This window comes from Arachis hypogaea, chromosome 11, assembly GCF_003086295.3.
Source record: "Arachis hypogaea cultivar Tifrunner chromosome 11, arahy.Tifrunner.gnm2.J5K5, whole genome shotgun sequence".
In the NCBI taxonomy this organism is placed as follows: Eukaryota; Viridiplantae; Streptophyta; class Magnoliopsida; order Fabales; family Fabaceae; genus Arachis; species Arachis hypogaea.
In genome coordinates, this window is record NC_092046.1 from 112053962 (window position 1) to 112068913 (window position 14952).

General features: G+C 34.0%; 2 protein-coding genes across 2 annotated transcripts; both read left to right on the plus strand.

Moving 5' to 3' along the window:
- Positions 1 to 2115: 2115 nt before the first annotated feature.
- LOC112722369 (protein NUCLEAR FUSION DEFECTIVE 2) lies at positions 2116 to 3185 on the plus strand. Its single transcript, XM_025773368.3, has 3 exons — positions 2116 to 2340; positions 2433 to 2512; positions 2596 to 3185. The coding sequence occupies exons 1-3, from the start codon at positions 2275 to 2277 to the stop codon at positions 2999 to 3001; spliced, it is 552 nt and encodes a 183-aa protein (XP_025629153.1). The 5' UTR covers positions 2116 to 2274; the 3' UTR covers positions 3002 to 3185.
- Positions 3186 to 13341: 10156 nt separating this feature from the next.
- LOC112722370 (uncharacterized) lies at positions 13342 to 14508 on the plus strand. The gene has a single exon (XM_025773369.3). It carries the CDS (start codon positions 13669 to 13671, stop codon positions 14164 to 14166), a length of 498 nt encoding a protein of 165 aa, XP_025629154.1. The 5' UTR covers positions 13342 to 13668; the 3' UTR covers positions 14167 to 14508.
- Positions 14509 to 14952: the final 444 nt, after the last annotated feature.

Below are 14952 nucleotides of genomic sequence, written 5' to 3' on the forward strand. Positions count from 1 at the left end.
AATAATAATAATAATAATAAAATTATTAGAGATTATTTTATAAAAAATTTAAAATTAAAATCGTTTGATATTTTTGTATTTAATATAATTAAAAGATGTACTATTTTAAAAAATATGTTTGTATTAAAAAAATATGTATTTAATATAAATCTAAATTAAAATATTTTTTTAATACATATTTTTTAATATAAACATATTTTTTTTTACATAGCACATATTTTAATTATATTAAATACAAAAATATCAAATGGTTTTAACTTTGAATTTCTTGTAGAATAATTTCTAATAATTTTATTATTATTATTATTGAGTGAATATATATATATATATATATAAAAGAATCTAATAATAATAATAATAATAATAATAATTATTATTATTATTATTATTATTATTATTTTATTTTTGGACAGAAGACTGTTATGTCTAACAGAGAAAAATGTTGGAGATTGATTTGTTATTAATTTTTCTTGGGGACTAAAATGTCTATTTTTAAAATTTTTGGAGACTGATCTGGATAATTACTTTGTAAGGAAATGAACTGATAACTGATTTGTCTATCGAAATAAAATCTTAAAAATTGATCTATGTATTAATTTTTTTTAAAACAAAAATATCCAATTTTAAAATTCTTGAGACAGATTTAAATAATTACTCTTATTTTATTAAGCATCATCTTCACAAAAAGACGTTTTTACCATATGTATGTAAGTCGTCCCCTAAAACAAAAAGTGTCGTCTTTTAACTTGGTAGAATGCAAAGAAAAGAAAAGAAAGGAATTGAGTAAATAGCCAAAATCGTCCCTGAAAAATACCCGATTTTCATTTTGGTTCTCAAAAGATAAATATAATCAAAATCGTCCCCGAAAGATACACGATTGGTCACGTTAGTCCTTTCGTCTGTTGGATGATGACGTCACGTTAAGTGCCACGTGGCATATGATGACGTGGATGGCTAATGCCACGTGGCACTTGACATGTAAAAAAGTTATTTATAATCAAAATAGTTCTTGAAAGTTCAGACGTAAGTCATTTTTATCCCTAAAATTTTAAAAATTAATCAAATTAGTCCTTATATAATTTTTTTTATTTTTTCTTGATAATATTAAATTTAAAATATTTTTTGATACTACTAATTTTAATAGAAATGTAATTGACAATCAAAAAATTAGTAATTGTATCTTTTCTTCTTAAAAATTTGTTCAATAAAATTATCTCTCTCCTTTAATTCTTGTCAAAATTTCTCTTATTCTTTTCTATTCTAAAATATTTTTCTTACATTATTACATTTTTCTGAAATATATATATATATATATATATATATATATATATATATATACTCAAAATTAAAATGTATGTAATTGTTACCCTAAATAAAGTTATATGCTCAAAATAAAATTTATGTATGTTAACCTAAACAAAGTTAATAAAAATTTATACATCTTTTTTTTCATTATGGTATTACTTTCATTTAGGTTAACATACATAAATTTTTATTTTGAGCATATAACTTTATTTAGGGTAACAAATACATACATTTTAATTTTGAGTATATATATATATATATATATATATATATATATATAATATGTAAGAAAAAGGTTTTAGAATAGAAAAGAATAAGAGAGATTTTGACAAAAATTAAAGGAGAGAGATAATTTTATTGAACAAATTTTTAAGAAAAAAAGATACAATTACTAATTTTTTGATTGTCAATTATATTTCTATTAAAATTAGTAGTATTAAAAAATATTTTAAATTTAATATTATCAAAAAAATAAAAAAAAATTATATAAGGACTAATTTGATTAATTTTTAAAATTTTAGGAATGAAAATGACTTACGTCTGAACTTTTAAGAATTATTTTGATTATAAATAATTTTTTTACATGTCAAGTGCCACATGTCACTGACCTGACACATGGCATGCCAGATATCATCAATCTGACATGTCAACCAATTATCTTGTGACACGTGGCATTAGCCCTCCACGTCATCACATGCCACGTGGCATTTAACGTGACACATCATTATCCAATTAACGGAAGGACCAACGTGACTAATCGTGTATCTTTCAGTAACGATTTTAATTATCTTTATCGAGGACGAAAATGAAGATTGGGTATCTTTCGAGATGATTTTCGCTATTTACTCGAAAGGAATTGTTATTCACTTATTTGGTTCCTTCTTAGCAAAGGAAAGTAAAGCCTTTTTCAGTGACAAATCAATTCGGACGCTTCAGCTTAAGTAGCAGCAGCAGCAAGCAGACTCCAAAATGCGATCGTCTCCTTCCTTCATTGCCTTTTCTCTGTTATTCATCGCACTCCTACCATCTATTCAGGTCACTCACAATTTCCATTTTTTATCTTTTTTCTCTTCTCTGTCATCGATCACCAATTCACCATAACCAAATGCTCATCTTTTCCTAAGTAGGCACACGCACCGATTAACGCTCACTTCAAATCTCTTTCGCCGTTTTCCTCCGCTCTCGAAACCCTCCAGAAACAGCTAGGGTTTGTGCTTCTTCTTAATTACTCAGTTACTTAGTTAGTTAGTTTGTGATCTTTTAATTTGTTTGCTATGTTTATGTTATCAGTTACACTTTCAAGAAAATTGGGCTTCTTCGCCGTGCCATGACCCATGCTTCGTTCTCTGAGGAGAACAACAAAGCCTTGGCAGTTTTGGGCGGCAGTGTCATCGAAACCGCCGTGTCCTTCAAGCTTCTGTCCAAGGACATTGATGTTTCGGCTTCTGAGCTGAACAAAATGGTATCTCGAGTCTCAAATGTGGAATCTTCTTGTGCCGTCGATGGAACGCGGCTGAGCTTGCACAAGGTGGTTAGAGTTGCTCCCAATACCAACGCTTCTGCGCCTTCTGTGGTTTGCGGCGCGTTTCGAGCTATCTTTGGTGGCATTGCTATTGATACCGGAAATTCAGATGACGCAGGAAGTGTTTTCTGGAACCTTCATGGTGATCTTCTTGGCAATGCACTATCAATGTGAGTTCAAGTTTATGTACAGTTGTTTGTTTCATGCTTGATGCTCAAAGTACTTCTTAAGTTGTTAGTGAGTGATCTGTGCTTTCTGTGTTGTAGTTTTTAATCGACCTGATTACTTTTGCTTTGCATATTCGTGCTGTTTCTTTTCTTTAATTCTGTCAAGTTATGAAGTCATTTAGCAACTGTCATTTGCTTTTCTGTGCATGTCAACTATTTAATTGAATGTCTAAAAGATGATCTGGTAAGCATGTTTAAGCAAAATTCCTTAATCCTAATTGAGATGGTTTGGGGATGACGCAATGCAATGTGTATGTGTCTATGTGATGAGTCTAATTTCATGTTACCTTAGAATTGGTCACTGGAGCTGAAATATAATTGTTGATAGAGCAGAACCTTAGATTTTGTTGGACTTTGATGTTAGATGATAGTATTTAAGATGTTTTGATGGGGAAAAAGGGTCCTTGTGGCTGAAAGTGGAAGAATAATATGAGTTATGAGATGCCAGTGTATGTTGAGGGCACCCTGAAATTCAAAATTTCAAGGATGGCTGAATTAGTACTGCTGTTAATGTTTATGGTGGAGTTGAGAATTTGGCATGGATTATTTGGTAAAAATGTGGAAACTAGGCGGAGGGTCAGATTGTCATAAACTATGAAATGGATAATGATTGTCTCAGCAGATTAGAGGAGTGGGACTATAATCATGTGAACAATATTTAATTATTTATGAATGTGATTCAACCGTAAAGTTTGTGTTTTGTTGTGATTGTGATGTAAAAGAAAATTGGTTATCCAAATGAACGTTGAGCCCCATAATGTTTTAGTTTACAAAGATAATTATGGGAGAGCAATCAATTTGGGTTGGTCAAGTAGTCATCTCACTTGTCCCTTTAAATAAGTGTTGGAGTTCGAATATGGGAGAGCATTTGCAGTGTGATGATGAATGTAATCAGCTGTGCTTTCTGATTCGTGAGGGAAAAAACTGGGGCATTCAAGCAACGCTGCTTTGGGCAGTATTTTCCACCAAGAGGCTTTTGTTTTGCCTTCAAGGATAGAGTGGAGAATTCTGATTATTGATGATGAGGATGCTAGGTGAACAATGGGAGATGTGAACAACGGACCGCGTTTCAGGCTCAATAACCATAACAAACCCTAACCCCCATCAAACCGTAACCCCTTTTTTCACAGCAGCCTCCCAAACGCACACTCATCTTCTCCGTCGTGCCGTCGCATCTCCACCGCATCGCTGACTCTTCTTCCCCATTGTGCCGTCATCATTGCCGTTAGAGACGCACGTCAGCGTTGCCTTGTGTCGTCCCCATCGTGCCGCCGCTGTTGTTGTGCTGGACCTTAGTGCTGCCACCCTTCATCCAGTCCACACCACCATTTCGCTGCGCTGTCGCCCTTCCTTCTGAAGCCCTTACCATCCACAGTGCCACCTCCTGCATCCCTACAGTCGACGGCGCCGCCACCGTCGGCCTTTGGAAGGAACCCATCTTGCGCCGTCACTGGCTCTGCAGAACCGGATTCGTTGCATCGTCAGCCCTAAGCTGTCTTCGACACCCCTGGTAACGGTAAGCAACCCATCTCGCATGAAAAATAAACATCTCATCTGCATGAAAAATAACCATCCGCATCTGCATGAAAAATAAACATCCGAGACTGTCCTGGGGTCGTGAACGGCAGCGAAGGCAGGAGCACAGGATTGTGAAACTACGATTGCGGCTGCACGGGGTGCAGAACACAGTGGGGCTCTTGGAAGGAAAGGCACTTCGCCACAAAGCTGCCTCTGGTGATGACGGTGAATTGTGGATGTGGACCAGAGGGGCACTATGTAGGCTGCGCGGCGGACGTCGAAAACTCTGTTACGGTGGTGGAATTGGAAGTAATTGTATGTAGTATAAATGTGTTTAAGAGTGTTAATTTTAAATTTTTAAATTTTTAAATTTGATAATAATTAATAAAACATCTGCTAAAATTTAAAATTTAACTTTTTTTTAATTCGTTATTTGCGTTATTTACTATATACGTTGTATTTTTTCTTCAGCTACACGTATTTTTTCTTTGGAAAAAGTTTGGTAATAAAAAAGTTTCAGCCATAATTAGCCAAAACTTTCTATAATATACTTCATTTACATCATTTAATAACAGTTTTATTTTTTAGCCCACTCTCTTATCATTTCACTTATCATATTCTTATCAACTCCATTTATTAATGATATTAATTATAATATCATATTCTTTACTATTAGGCATTCTTGTAATTAATACTTAATATCCTCTTTTATAATTTAATTTTTATATTTAAAAATATAATAAAAAATAATAATAATTAATAACGGTTATAATTTATCATTGTAATTGATTCTTGCTCTACTCCTTCGGCTAATGGAGATACGATAATATCACATAAATTCAATAATTGTAATTGATTATTATCATAAACGCTTTTTTGTTTTTTATTTTTATTATTATTATTATTATTATTATTATTATTATTATTATTATTATTATTTTGTTAAGTCATTTATCATCATTCAATAGAGAGATACAAAATTTGAAAGTTATCCTAATATGATTTTGTTTCCGTTAATTCAATTATTTTTATTAAAAATTCACAACTCTAATACCATTGTAAGCACAATTAGAATAGGTTAAGAAATTTTACAAGAAATTATCTTTGTCATTACAAATAGTATGTCATTTGAATTCTACCTTAATATAGTACCTATGTCATTTGAATTCTACCTTAATATAGTACCTATGGTAGAAAGTGCTGAAGAATTTGAACATATAATAGATGAACTCACTGGACGAGGTTGTTGTCAGTCAATCAATTTTCGAGAATATGAAAAACTCCACTAGTTTTGATGAGGTATGGTAATAAACAGATTAATTTTTTTGTGTTTTTATGTGCATTTATAATTATATTGTACTAACTAAGTTCATACACATAACATTCATATGTTTATATACATAACATCCATAATTACATACAACTAACATTTAAAAATTAAATTTATGTTTATTAGATATTACATCTATATACATATCATTTTTTAATTATTGCTTAAGTAACTATAAAATTAACACATATGTTTTTAAATTTTATCATAATTGAATTTAAAAACCGTCAAATTCTTAAATTAATTTATTCAATTGATAAATTTACTCAATAACATCCATAATTTCATACACATAACATCCATAATTTCATATTAATAACATCCATAATTTTATACTCATAATTTTCATAATTTCATACATATGATGTCTATAATAATAAATTTTTATAATCAATATTATCAAATTTTAAACTATACGTCTTATTATATTCTTCAAATTATCTTATATGTGTATTAATAGGTCATGATTTTAATTATTTTAATATTTTATTTAATATTCGTATGTATGCTTATTTATTGATTTTAATATGACGAGTTCATAATTATTTTTAAAATTTTATTTTTTAATTTTTGTTTATATTTTATATTTTATTTTTTATTTTTTAATAGTCTATATATAAAATATAAATTATATAGTAGAAGTTGTTAAAAATTTTTAATTTAACTTCTATAATTTTTGCGGAGAATTATTGTATTTTAATGGATAATAATGTCATTGAGAGATATTAGAGATTTGATTTGGGAGAAACTGAAATTGATTTTAAAATAATAAATGATAAAAAGAATAAGTGGTAAAAAAATATATATTACTTATTTATAAAAAAAATGAAAATTTTTACATAATTTTTTTATATTATAATTATTATTTTTACATAATTTTTTTATATTATAATTATTTTTTGACTACTTAACACTTTTTTTTTTTTTCTTTAGCTTAGTAGCTGAGTGCGTGTGATGTGTACCACAAGCACGGTTGTTTCCCATTATATGAATAAATATACGAGTATACGACACGTGCTTTTTCCCTTAGTAGCTATTTATTTTCTTCTAATTTTCCTGCGGGCACACACTCCGACACACGGTTTACACACAGCCGCTAGAAATAGTGAAATACTACTGAGAAAAAACAAAAAATCAAATTTACTAAAGTCTAAAACCTTAAATAAATTATCAATAATCTTTCCCCTAGTTCAAAAAATATCTAGTATTGTTTTAGCTAAATATTTTAATTTTTCTTTAAAATTCTCAATGTTTCCGTACTACTACCATAATAGTAAGAGGAAATCATTTAAATATTTCTATGGTAAAAAATCGTAAACAAATGTTCTGTTAGCAAGAATAAAAAAGTTTACCAAAATAAATAAACAATAAAAATATTTTCTAAAAGTTGGGGGGTGAGGATGGGGATGGGGATGGGGGAGTGAGTGTGACGAGACCATCGTGAGGAATAGGAGTGTTTAATAATTGGATCCAACTCCTCTAAAATTTAGGGGTGCACGCAGATAGGATCGGATATTGTCAAAATTTTAATTTGATCTGCACTAAAATTAACGAATCGGATTGGATCCAATATTCGTAATTTTTACAGTTAGATTTGATCCGATCTGATTTGCGGATTGGATCGGATATCGAATATCGAATATATCCGTAAAACACAAAAATATTTTTAAAAGCTTATTTTTATTAAAAAAATATCAATAAAATTTATTTTTCTATTCCTTTAAATATGTTTACTCTTAAAATAATATTAAACATATTTTTTTTAAACAATAAATTAAAATAATACAACATATATGATAATTATTAGTTGAAATAAAACATAAAAAAAATATTTGCTTATTTATTTCTTTATTTTTGCGGATACGCGGATATGCGGATCCCAACACAAAATTTGCAATCCGATCCGATTAGTATGCGGATCCGATCCGATCCGAAAGCCTTGCGGATCGGATCCATATCCGCAATTTTCGGATCAGATTCGGATAAACACCGCGAATATGCAGATCGGATCCTATTCATGAACACTCCTACTAAAATTAGTGTCACTTTAGATAAAAAAAAGTACATCATTAATCGCTCTTGGATTAAGATAGTGGGATTCACAAATAATAAATATTACAAATTTAAAGGTGATTAAAGCATCATTTTATTATTTTATTAGCATTGTCATTTTAGAGAATTTTTTTCCTTAATAATTAATATTTTAATTAATATTTCATATATTATATATTGTTTTTGTTTTATAATAATTAATTTAATATTATTAAATTTAATTTTAAACTTCAGATTTTCTAAATTTATTATATAAAATTTATAAAATTGAATATATTAATTATTAAAAATATTATCTGTATAGTTCAGATTTCTAAATCATAATATATATATTGTATTTTATACATTAGTTAATGTGATAATTAATTTGTGTACACCTAATAGTGATGATTAATTATGTTCATATCCTGGCCCAATAATTCAAAGTCAGACTCAATAACACATAAAAGCCTACCAATAAAAGTGAACTTTACTATAAACCTAAAGAGGTCGGACAACGGTGTAGAGGTCTAGCTCTATTTGGCCTAACAAGTAACTGTTTTCTTAAATCCCTCCTACTATCTCTACCTCATCTAAAGGGAAGATCCCAACAAACTTCCAAGATAAAGGGAATGCTTATCCATCAGAAAAGATGGAACTACTCCTACAAAGGTGGTTATCAATTCTATTATAAATACACGAGCACCCCAGGTGTGAGACACGTTCTAATCTGAGTTAAATCTTAGAGTGATCCCTGAACTTGCACTCGAGCCTCAAAGTTGTCCCTAAACTTGCATTGGCCCCAATATTGTCACTGAATTTAACAAAGGTGACTCACGGTCGTTCCTGAAGCATTTTTCAGAGAATATTCCTAAACAGCGTGATGACGTGTATGGAAAGGCGCCACGTTGGAAAGGTAACGGCTATCTGACGTGGCTGTTATCGGTTTTTAACTCAATTTAGTCCCTCAATTGTTTTATAACTAATCCCCAATTTACTATTAGTAACCACTATGTTTCTTCTTCTCTGCTCTCCTTCGTCTTCTCTGTCATTGTGGAGCTGCCATTGTTGAGCGTGGTTTGAGTGGGTCATGATGGATGGAGGCAGCAACTATGTTAGTAGCTCCAGTAACCGACAATCCGAGAGAAGCTGTGGGAGGAGAACCATCAGAAGTAGTGACGAATGCCTTCCAAATAGGTGTGGGTGTGGTAGCGGACCCGTCCTCAAATGGTTAGGAACGGAGGCGAATCCAGGGAGACCATTTTATGGTTGTCCTAACTACAATGTAAGTGATTTTTGTTAATGTATATAGCTAGTGTCGTTGTTCATTCAATTTGTAACATTTTTTCTCCATGGGCATGAAATGTGGTTACAGAGTGTTGGCAAGAGGTGGTGTGGTCTCTTTATGTGGGCTGACAAAGTTTTGGATGAAGAAGAAGTAAATGACAGAGATAATCGAGGCTTTGAAATAGAGTAGTAGAGGATGGAATTAGCTTGGAAGATTGGAAGCTTAGAGTCTGAAATTAAGGCTCTAAAACTAGCATTTTGTGTGTTGTTAGTTATTGTTCTGGTAGTAATTGTGATTGTTGTTTGTGTAGCATGGAAAGAGTAAAGGCCATTGTAAGACAAAAGTTGTGATTGTTGTACCGTGTGAACAAATGAATAGAAATGATAACATCATATTCTATTTTATCGTTGTTGTCGGTAATTGTAATTTAGAAATTAAGGAATATGAAGCTAAGGGACAATAACAAGTTTTTAAACATTTCATGATAATATGCAGTTTATGCTAATTGTTTCCAAATTTGTCTGTGTCAATCTAGACACCATCAAAATGCAACACAACACAGTATTTAAGTTACAATCCAAAATACATACACCTGACACATGGATCTAAGAAAGCATAAAGTTCAATGTCTAAAACCAAAATGTCTCAACAGAAAATAACAAATGGTCATTTCTTGAATTTTCTTGGTGGTTTGAAGTCCGGGGTTGGTACAAAACGCAGGACGTTACGCAACCTTGAAACTGTAGCCGCAGATGCACCAACCATTGGATCGATACGAGCAGTTGTTGGGGGGAGTGTTTGAAATTGGAACATTGGATGGTGGAGGAGCATTTGAAACATTTGGTGGAGGAGCACCGGTTGCTGGTGGTGGGATTGAGGCTGGTCCAGATGGTGGAGGTTGTCTTCTTTTTGTGGGAGCTTTGGTGGTCTTGCCTAGACTTGCAGGTCAGGTGTTGCAACCTGTAAGAATATATAGTGAGATCAAAATGAATATATAAAGCAACAATAACAGAGAGCAATAGTTGAAGTACCTGGTAGGAGTCTTCCTTTTCTTTTTCTGACACAATTGGTTGACTCATGCCTACCTCAATCTCAGTAGCATTGTCTTCATCTTGGACTTCAGTTGCAGCAGAGGGAGATTGTTGCTGATTTCCTGTATCAGCTTCACCACCACCAGCAGCAGCTGCAGCCTCGTCAGCCTTTTTCTTGGCACAGTTTCTCTTGTCGTGACGCTTGCCACCACAATGACAGCAAGAACCCTCTTTATATACCCTCTTCATCTTGGTGATCTTTTGCTTCTTGCCTCCAACCGGGCCTTCATCAGCCTCTTTTCTTCATTTATTCTTGGGTGCTCCTGGCATCTTTTTAAACTTGGGTGCTTGTGGTCTGTTGTATTGTAGAGTGACTTCTCTCATAGTTTCTGGCCAGAAATAGGATTGATATGAAATGCATATGTATCATTGTATACATCCATTGTCAACCATCTATGACAGAAGTTTTCAGGCTGCTTGCCTGCCCTAGCCATTGCAGCACAAGCATGGACACAGGGCATACCTGTTTCAAATCAATAAAATGCACCCACAATTACAATATCAGAAGAAGTATTGGAACAACGACTAAAGTGTAACTATAATGACATTTACTATAAGAACAATAATCACAATTAAATTAATACCACTCAGTTGCCAAAATTCACATGTACATATTCTCCGTTGGTCCAAAAAATAACTTATCATCTTCACCTGAATCATCCTCAGGTACTAATCCATCATCAGCTTGTAGTATCTCCTTCCTCAATTTACCGAGTTTAACTTTTTTTTTTTATCATGCTTCCTATTTACCTATTTCCACTTATCTTTCAGTATTGTACTGGTGACCTCTTCATCACTGGAACTCTCCTCAACTCCGGGCTTGTAAGCACTATCCTCTGCACTTTCATAACTGTCTGAAGATTCTAATTCTGATAACACAACCGTATCAACTTCCTTTCCCTTGCCCTTAGTTATTTGCCTTGTCACATGACCTTTGGCTAGACCCCTGGTTATATATCTCCTATTCAGTGTTGTTTTTGGTTCGCCTTTCTTTGCAGTTTTTTTTTTTTGCAGCAACACCTTTCTTTTCTGTCCCATTCTTTGAGGGCAATTTGGGTTGGAAAATCTTACCCTGTTTTGGCTTAGGCACTGGTGTTAGAGTACTTTTGAAAATTGGGATTGATTTGGTGGTTGCAGCTGGTACTTGAGTATGATCCTTGTCTTGGTTGGGTGGGGCAGGGATAACAGCCATAGAAATTGGGTTCGGAATGGTAGATTTGGGAATTAGGGTTGATTTGGTGGTTGCAGCTGGTACTTGAGTATGATCCATGTCTTGGTTGGGTGGGGTAGGGGTAGCAGCCATAGAAATTGGATTCGGAATGGTAGAGGTTGCTTCTTGGGTGGGTTCAGTAGTTTTACGATGGTTGATACATGGGCTTGGAAATGGGTGTGGAGGAATGGCCTTGGAGCTTGGTCTTGTTCTCAGCAAAACTGGTTGGGTAGGGACTTCAACCACCACCTCCTTGCCCTTTTTGAATGCTGGTTCTTCCAAGTACGTTGGAATAAATACCCCATGTTCATAGTACACATGCACCTCTCCGTAGTTGCTTTCAGCAAGGAAGCACATCTCCAGGAGCTCAGCATCAGAATTAAGTTTCCTTAGGCCAATCTCTAAGGGGTCTGTTTGGAAGCAGCCACCAACAGTGTTCCGCCTTATCATACCTAAGCTCTTTGTAGTAATTCCTGATGAAAAAGACATCTAGCCGATTAGGGTCAAGTTTCGGAATCTCTGAAATATGGTCCCTGGTGTATGAGACGACACCGTCTTCACTCGTCACAAAGGATCCCCCATGGTGACACACAATAGTTATGAGGCCCATATACAAATAACAAATTATCATCAAAATTGCCATCAACCAGGAAAGCACAATAACCCCAGTCCCTAACCCACCATGAAAACACATAAACTGCATACATAAACAACATGCATACTTCTATTTTCAGCACATTACAACCATAGCTACCATCATTACAGCAAAAAACAAACAATAAAAACGCAACAAGAAGATACGAAGAAAACCCTAACAAAAATTTTCAAAAAACACCACATAAGAAAACGATAAACGAATGAATATATATCGACTTAACAATGTAGAAAAAGCGATGATCAAGAAGAACAGAGGAGTGGACGGTAGCTATTTTGTTTCTCTTTTCTATTTTAGTTACCTCTAACAATCAAGATGCTTCCCGTCAAACCACTATGTGTGCGATAAAGATAAGATAATCAGAATATGCTTGCTTTCCTTGAGAGAGAAGGCCAGCGAAAATCCCTCTCAAAGTGGCTCCATTGAAGAAAATAAGGAGAAGAGGAAGAGACTGTGTTGGATTGAGAGAAAAGTAGTCACTGCACGTTAAATTCCCTCTGTATACACTAACGACGACGTTTCAATGCAATTTGGGCGCTAAATTAAAAACGAGGTCGTTTTGGAAGTCAAGCCTGGCTTCCAGCGTGGCATCCGTCAATCGAAGTCATCTTTCCGTCATCGGAAAATACTTCAGGAACGACCGTGAGTTATGTTTGTTAAATTCGGGGACAATATTGGGGCCAATGCAAGTTTAGGGACGACTTTAAAGCTCGGGTGCAAGTTCATGGACCACTCTGAGATTTAACTCTTCTAATCTATTAAAATCCTGCTTAAAGCCCTTGTTAATTTAAGTATCGGAGTCTCTTACAGGTACTACCCCCAACCTTCTCACGAAGAACTCGGACAGGCGGTACCTTAGCACCAAAGAAGTCAACGTTTTAGGTAACTCTCGGAATAAATTATATATCATATCTATTCAATTTTACCAAATTTATTTCAAATCAAATTCATATATTTAACGTAAAAATGATAAAATATTTAAGTTCAGTTTCATTTGTATGTTAATTATGTTAAGTGTAACAAAAATTAGACATCAGATTATAAAATATAAATTAAATAATATATATTTAATTATTTATACTGATTAATTCAATTATTATTTTTAATATATAATTAATAATTTTTAATCTAATTAAACTCGTGTATGAGCCGGGCCCATGTACCGTGCAAGTGAGTAGCACTTAATAGTAGGTATTTCCGTTACAAAATTACAATTGGATTGGGGATTAAATTAAGCAAAAACAGGGAGGCACCAGCGAAGCCAACTCAACTGAGCCCACCTCACCATCCATCGACGAATCACTCTCCCATTTATAAATTATAAGTTTATAACCCTCCAAACTCATACTCCACCCTCTCCCTTTCTCCACATCCCGTTGCAACCACTTTCTACACACAAAAACAAAACCAACAACACACTCATCATATATATTGAATTATTGATTCATAGCCACTGTGATATATATAATACAAGATAAGAAGATTTCGTCCATGGAACTGGAACTTGAATCCTCCTCCACACCCACAGCCCAAGCCACTTCCCGCTCATCCTGCTTCCCCTGCTTCGCGCCGCGCCGACGCTCCGCCTCATGGTGGCAGCGCGTCCGTACAGCCTCCTGGTCCGACAACTCCTCCCCCCGCGCCCCTCCTCCCACCGCCGCCGACCACTGGTGGTCCCGCGGCCTCCGGGCATTCAAGAAGCTCCGCGAGTGGTCTGAGCTCCTCGCCGGTCCTAGATGGAAGACCTTCATTCGCAGGACCTTCAATCGCAACAACAACCGCGCATCCAAGCGCGTCGCCGCAAACTACCAGTACGACCCACTCAGCTACGCCCTCAACTTCGACGAGGGGCAAAACGGTGATTTTCACGACGACCCTGACGTACGCAACTTCTCCACGCGCTACGCATCCGCCAACGTAAAAAGCGTTTCGGGCGCGGAGGAGGAGGTTGGTTGCGGTTCGGGTAAAGACGACGTCGTTTTGGTGTGAGGTGAGCTGGCAAGATTCATGTGGTGGATAGTGGAAAGACAATGCCAGCAAAGGGTGAGAGTGAGAGTTACTGCGCGTGGGATTCGGTTGGTGTCTTCTCCACTCTGTGACTCTTGAATGTGACATTGGTGGGTGGTGCCAATGCCATTGTAGCAACCTTTCCCTCTCACTAGTTTTTTTCTTATTTTGGCCCTTTCGTATTTTGCTTTTCTGCATTTTTATTGTTATTCTCCTAAAGTAATTACTAGATTGGTTTACTTCTTCCTTTCTTTTCGGATCCAATGTAATTGTCTATATACCTGTATATTGATTTTGCTTAACAATTAGCGTACTTCATCTCAATCAATTTTTTTCCCCTTCTTCTTTAATCAGAATTATAAATTAATAATGGTTGGTACCTGCTTGGGGATTGTGAGAAGGTAGAAGGCGTCGCTTCTAATTCACAATCTTCTCCTTTTCTGCTTTTGTTATTTTTGGGAAATTAATTTATTTTTGGAATTATACTTTTAAACAGTTAATTATTAATAATTATACAATCATATTAATTATACACTAAAATTAATTATTAATATAAAATATATATTAAAATATAAATATTTATTAAAAATAAATTAAATAATATATATTTATATATAACTATATTAATAATTAATTTTAGTGATTAATTTTAATATGGAAATGCATTTTTTATAATCATAATTATTGTGATTGGTATATGGATGTGATGAATGGTGGTGGCCTGGTGGGGTTGGCTTTCAGATTTGGCAAATTGAAACTTATAATGCT

Bases quoted from the DNA above. Each gene is read 5' to 3' on its own strand.
- LOC112722370 (XM_025773369.3), top strand. From the start codon at position 13,669: ATGGAACTGGAACTTGAATCCTCCTCCACACCCACAGCCCAAGCCACT.
- LOC112722369 (XM_025773368.3), top strand. From the start codon at position 2,275: ATGCGATCGTCTCCTTCCTTCATTGCCTTTTCTCTGTTATTCATCGCA. The intron at 2,341-2,432 runs GTCACTCACAAT...TTTCCTAAGTAG, and splicing joins CACTCCTACCATCTATTCAG to GCACACGCACCGATTAACGC. The intron at 2,513-2,595 runs GTTTGTGCTTCT...TTATGTTATCAG, and splicing joins ACCCTCCAGAAACAGCTAGG to TTACACTTTCAAGAAAATTG.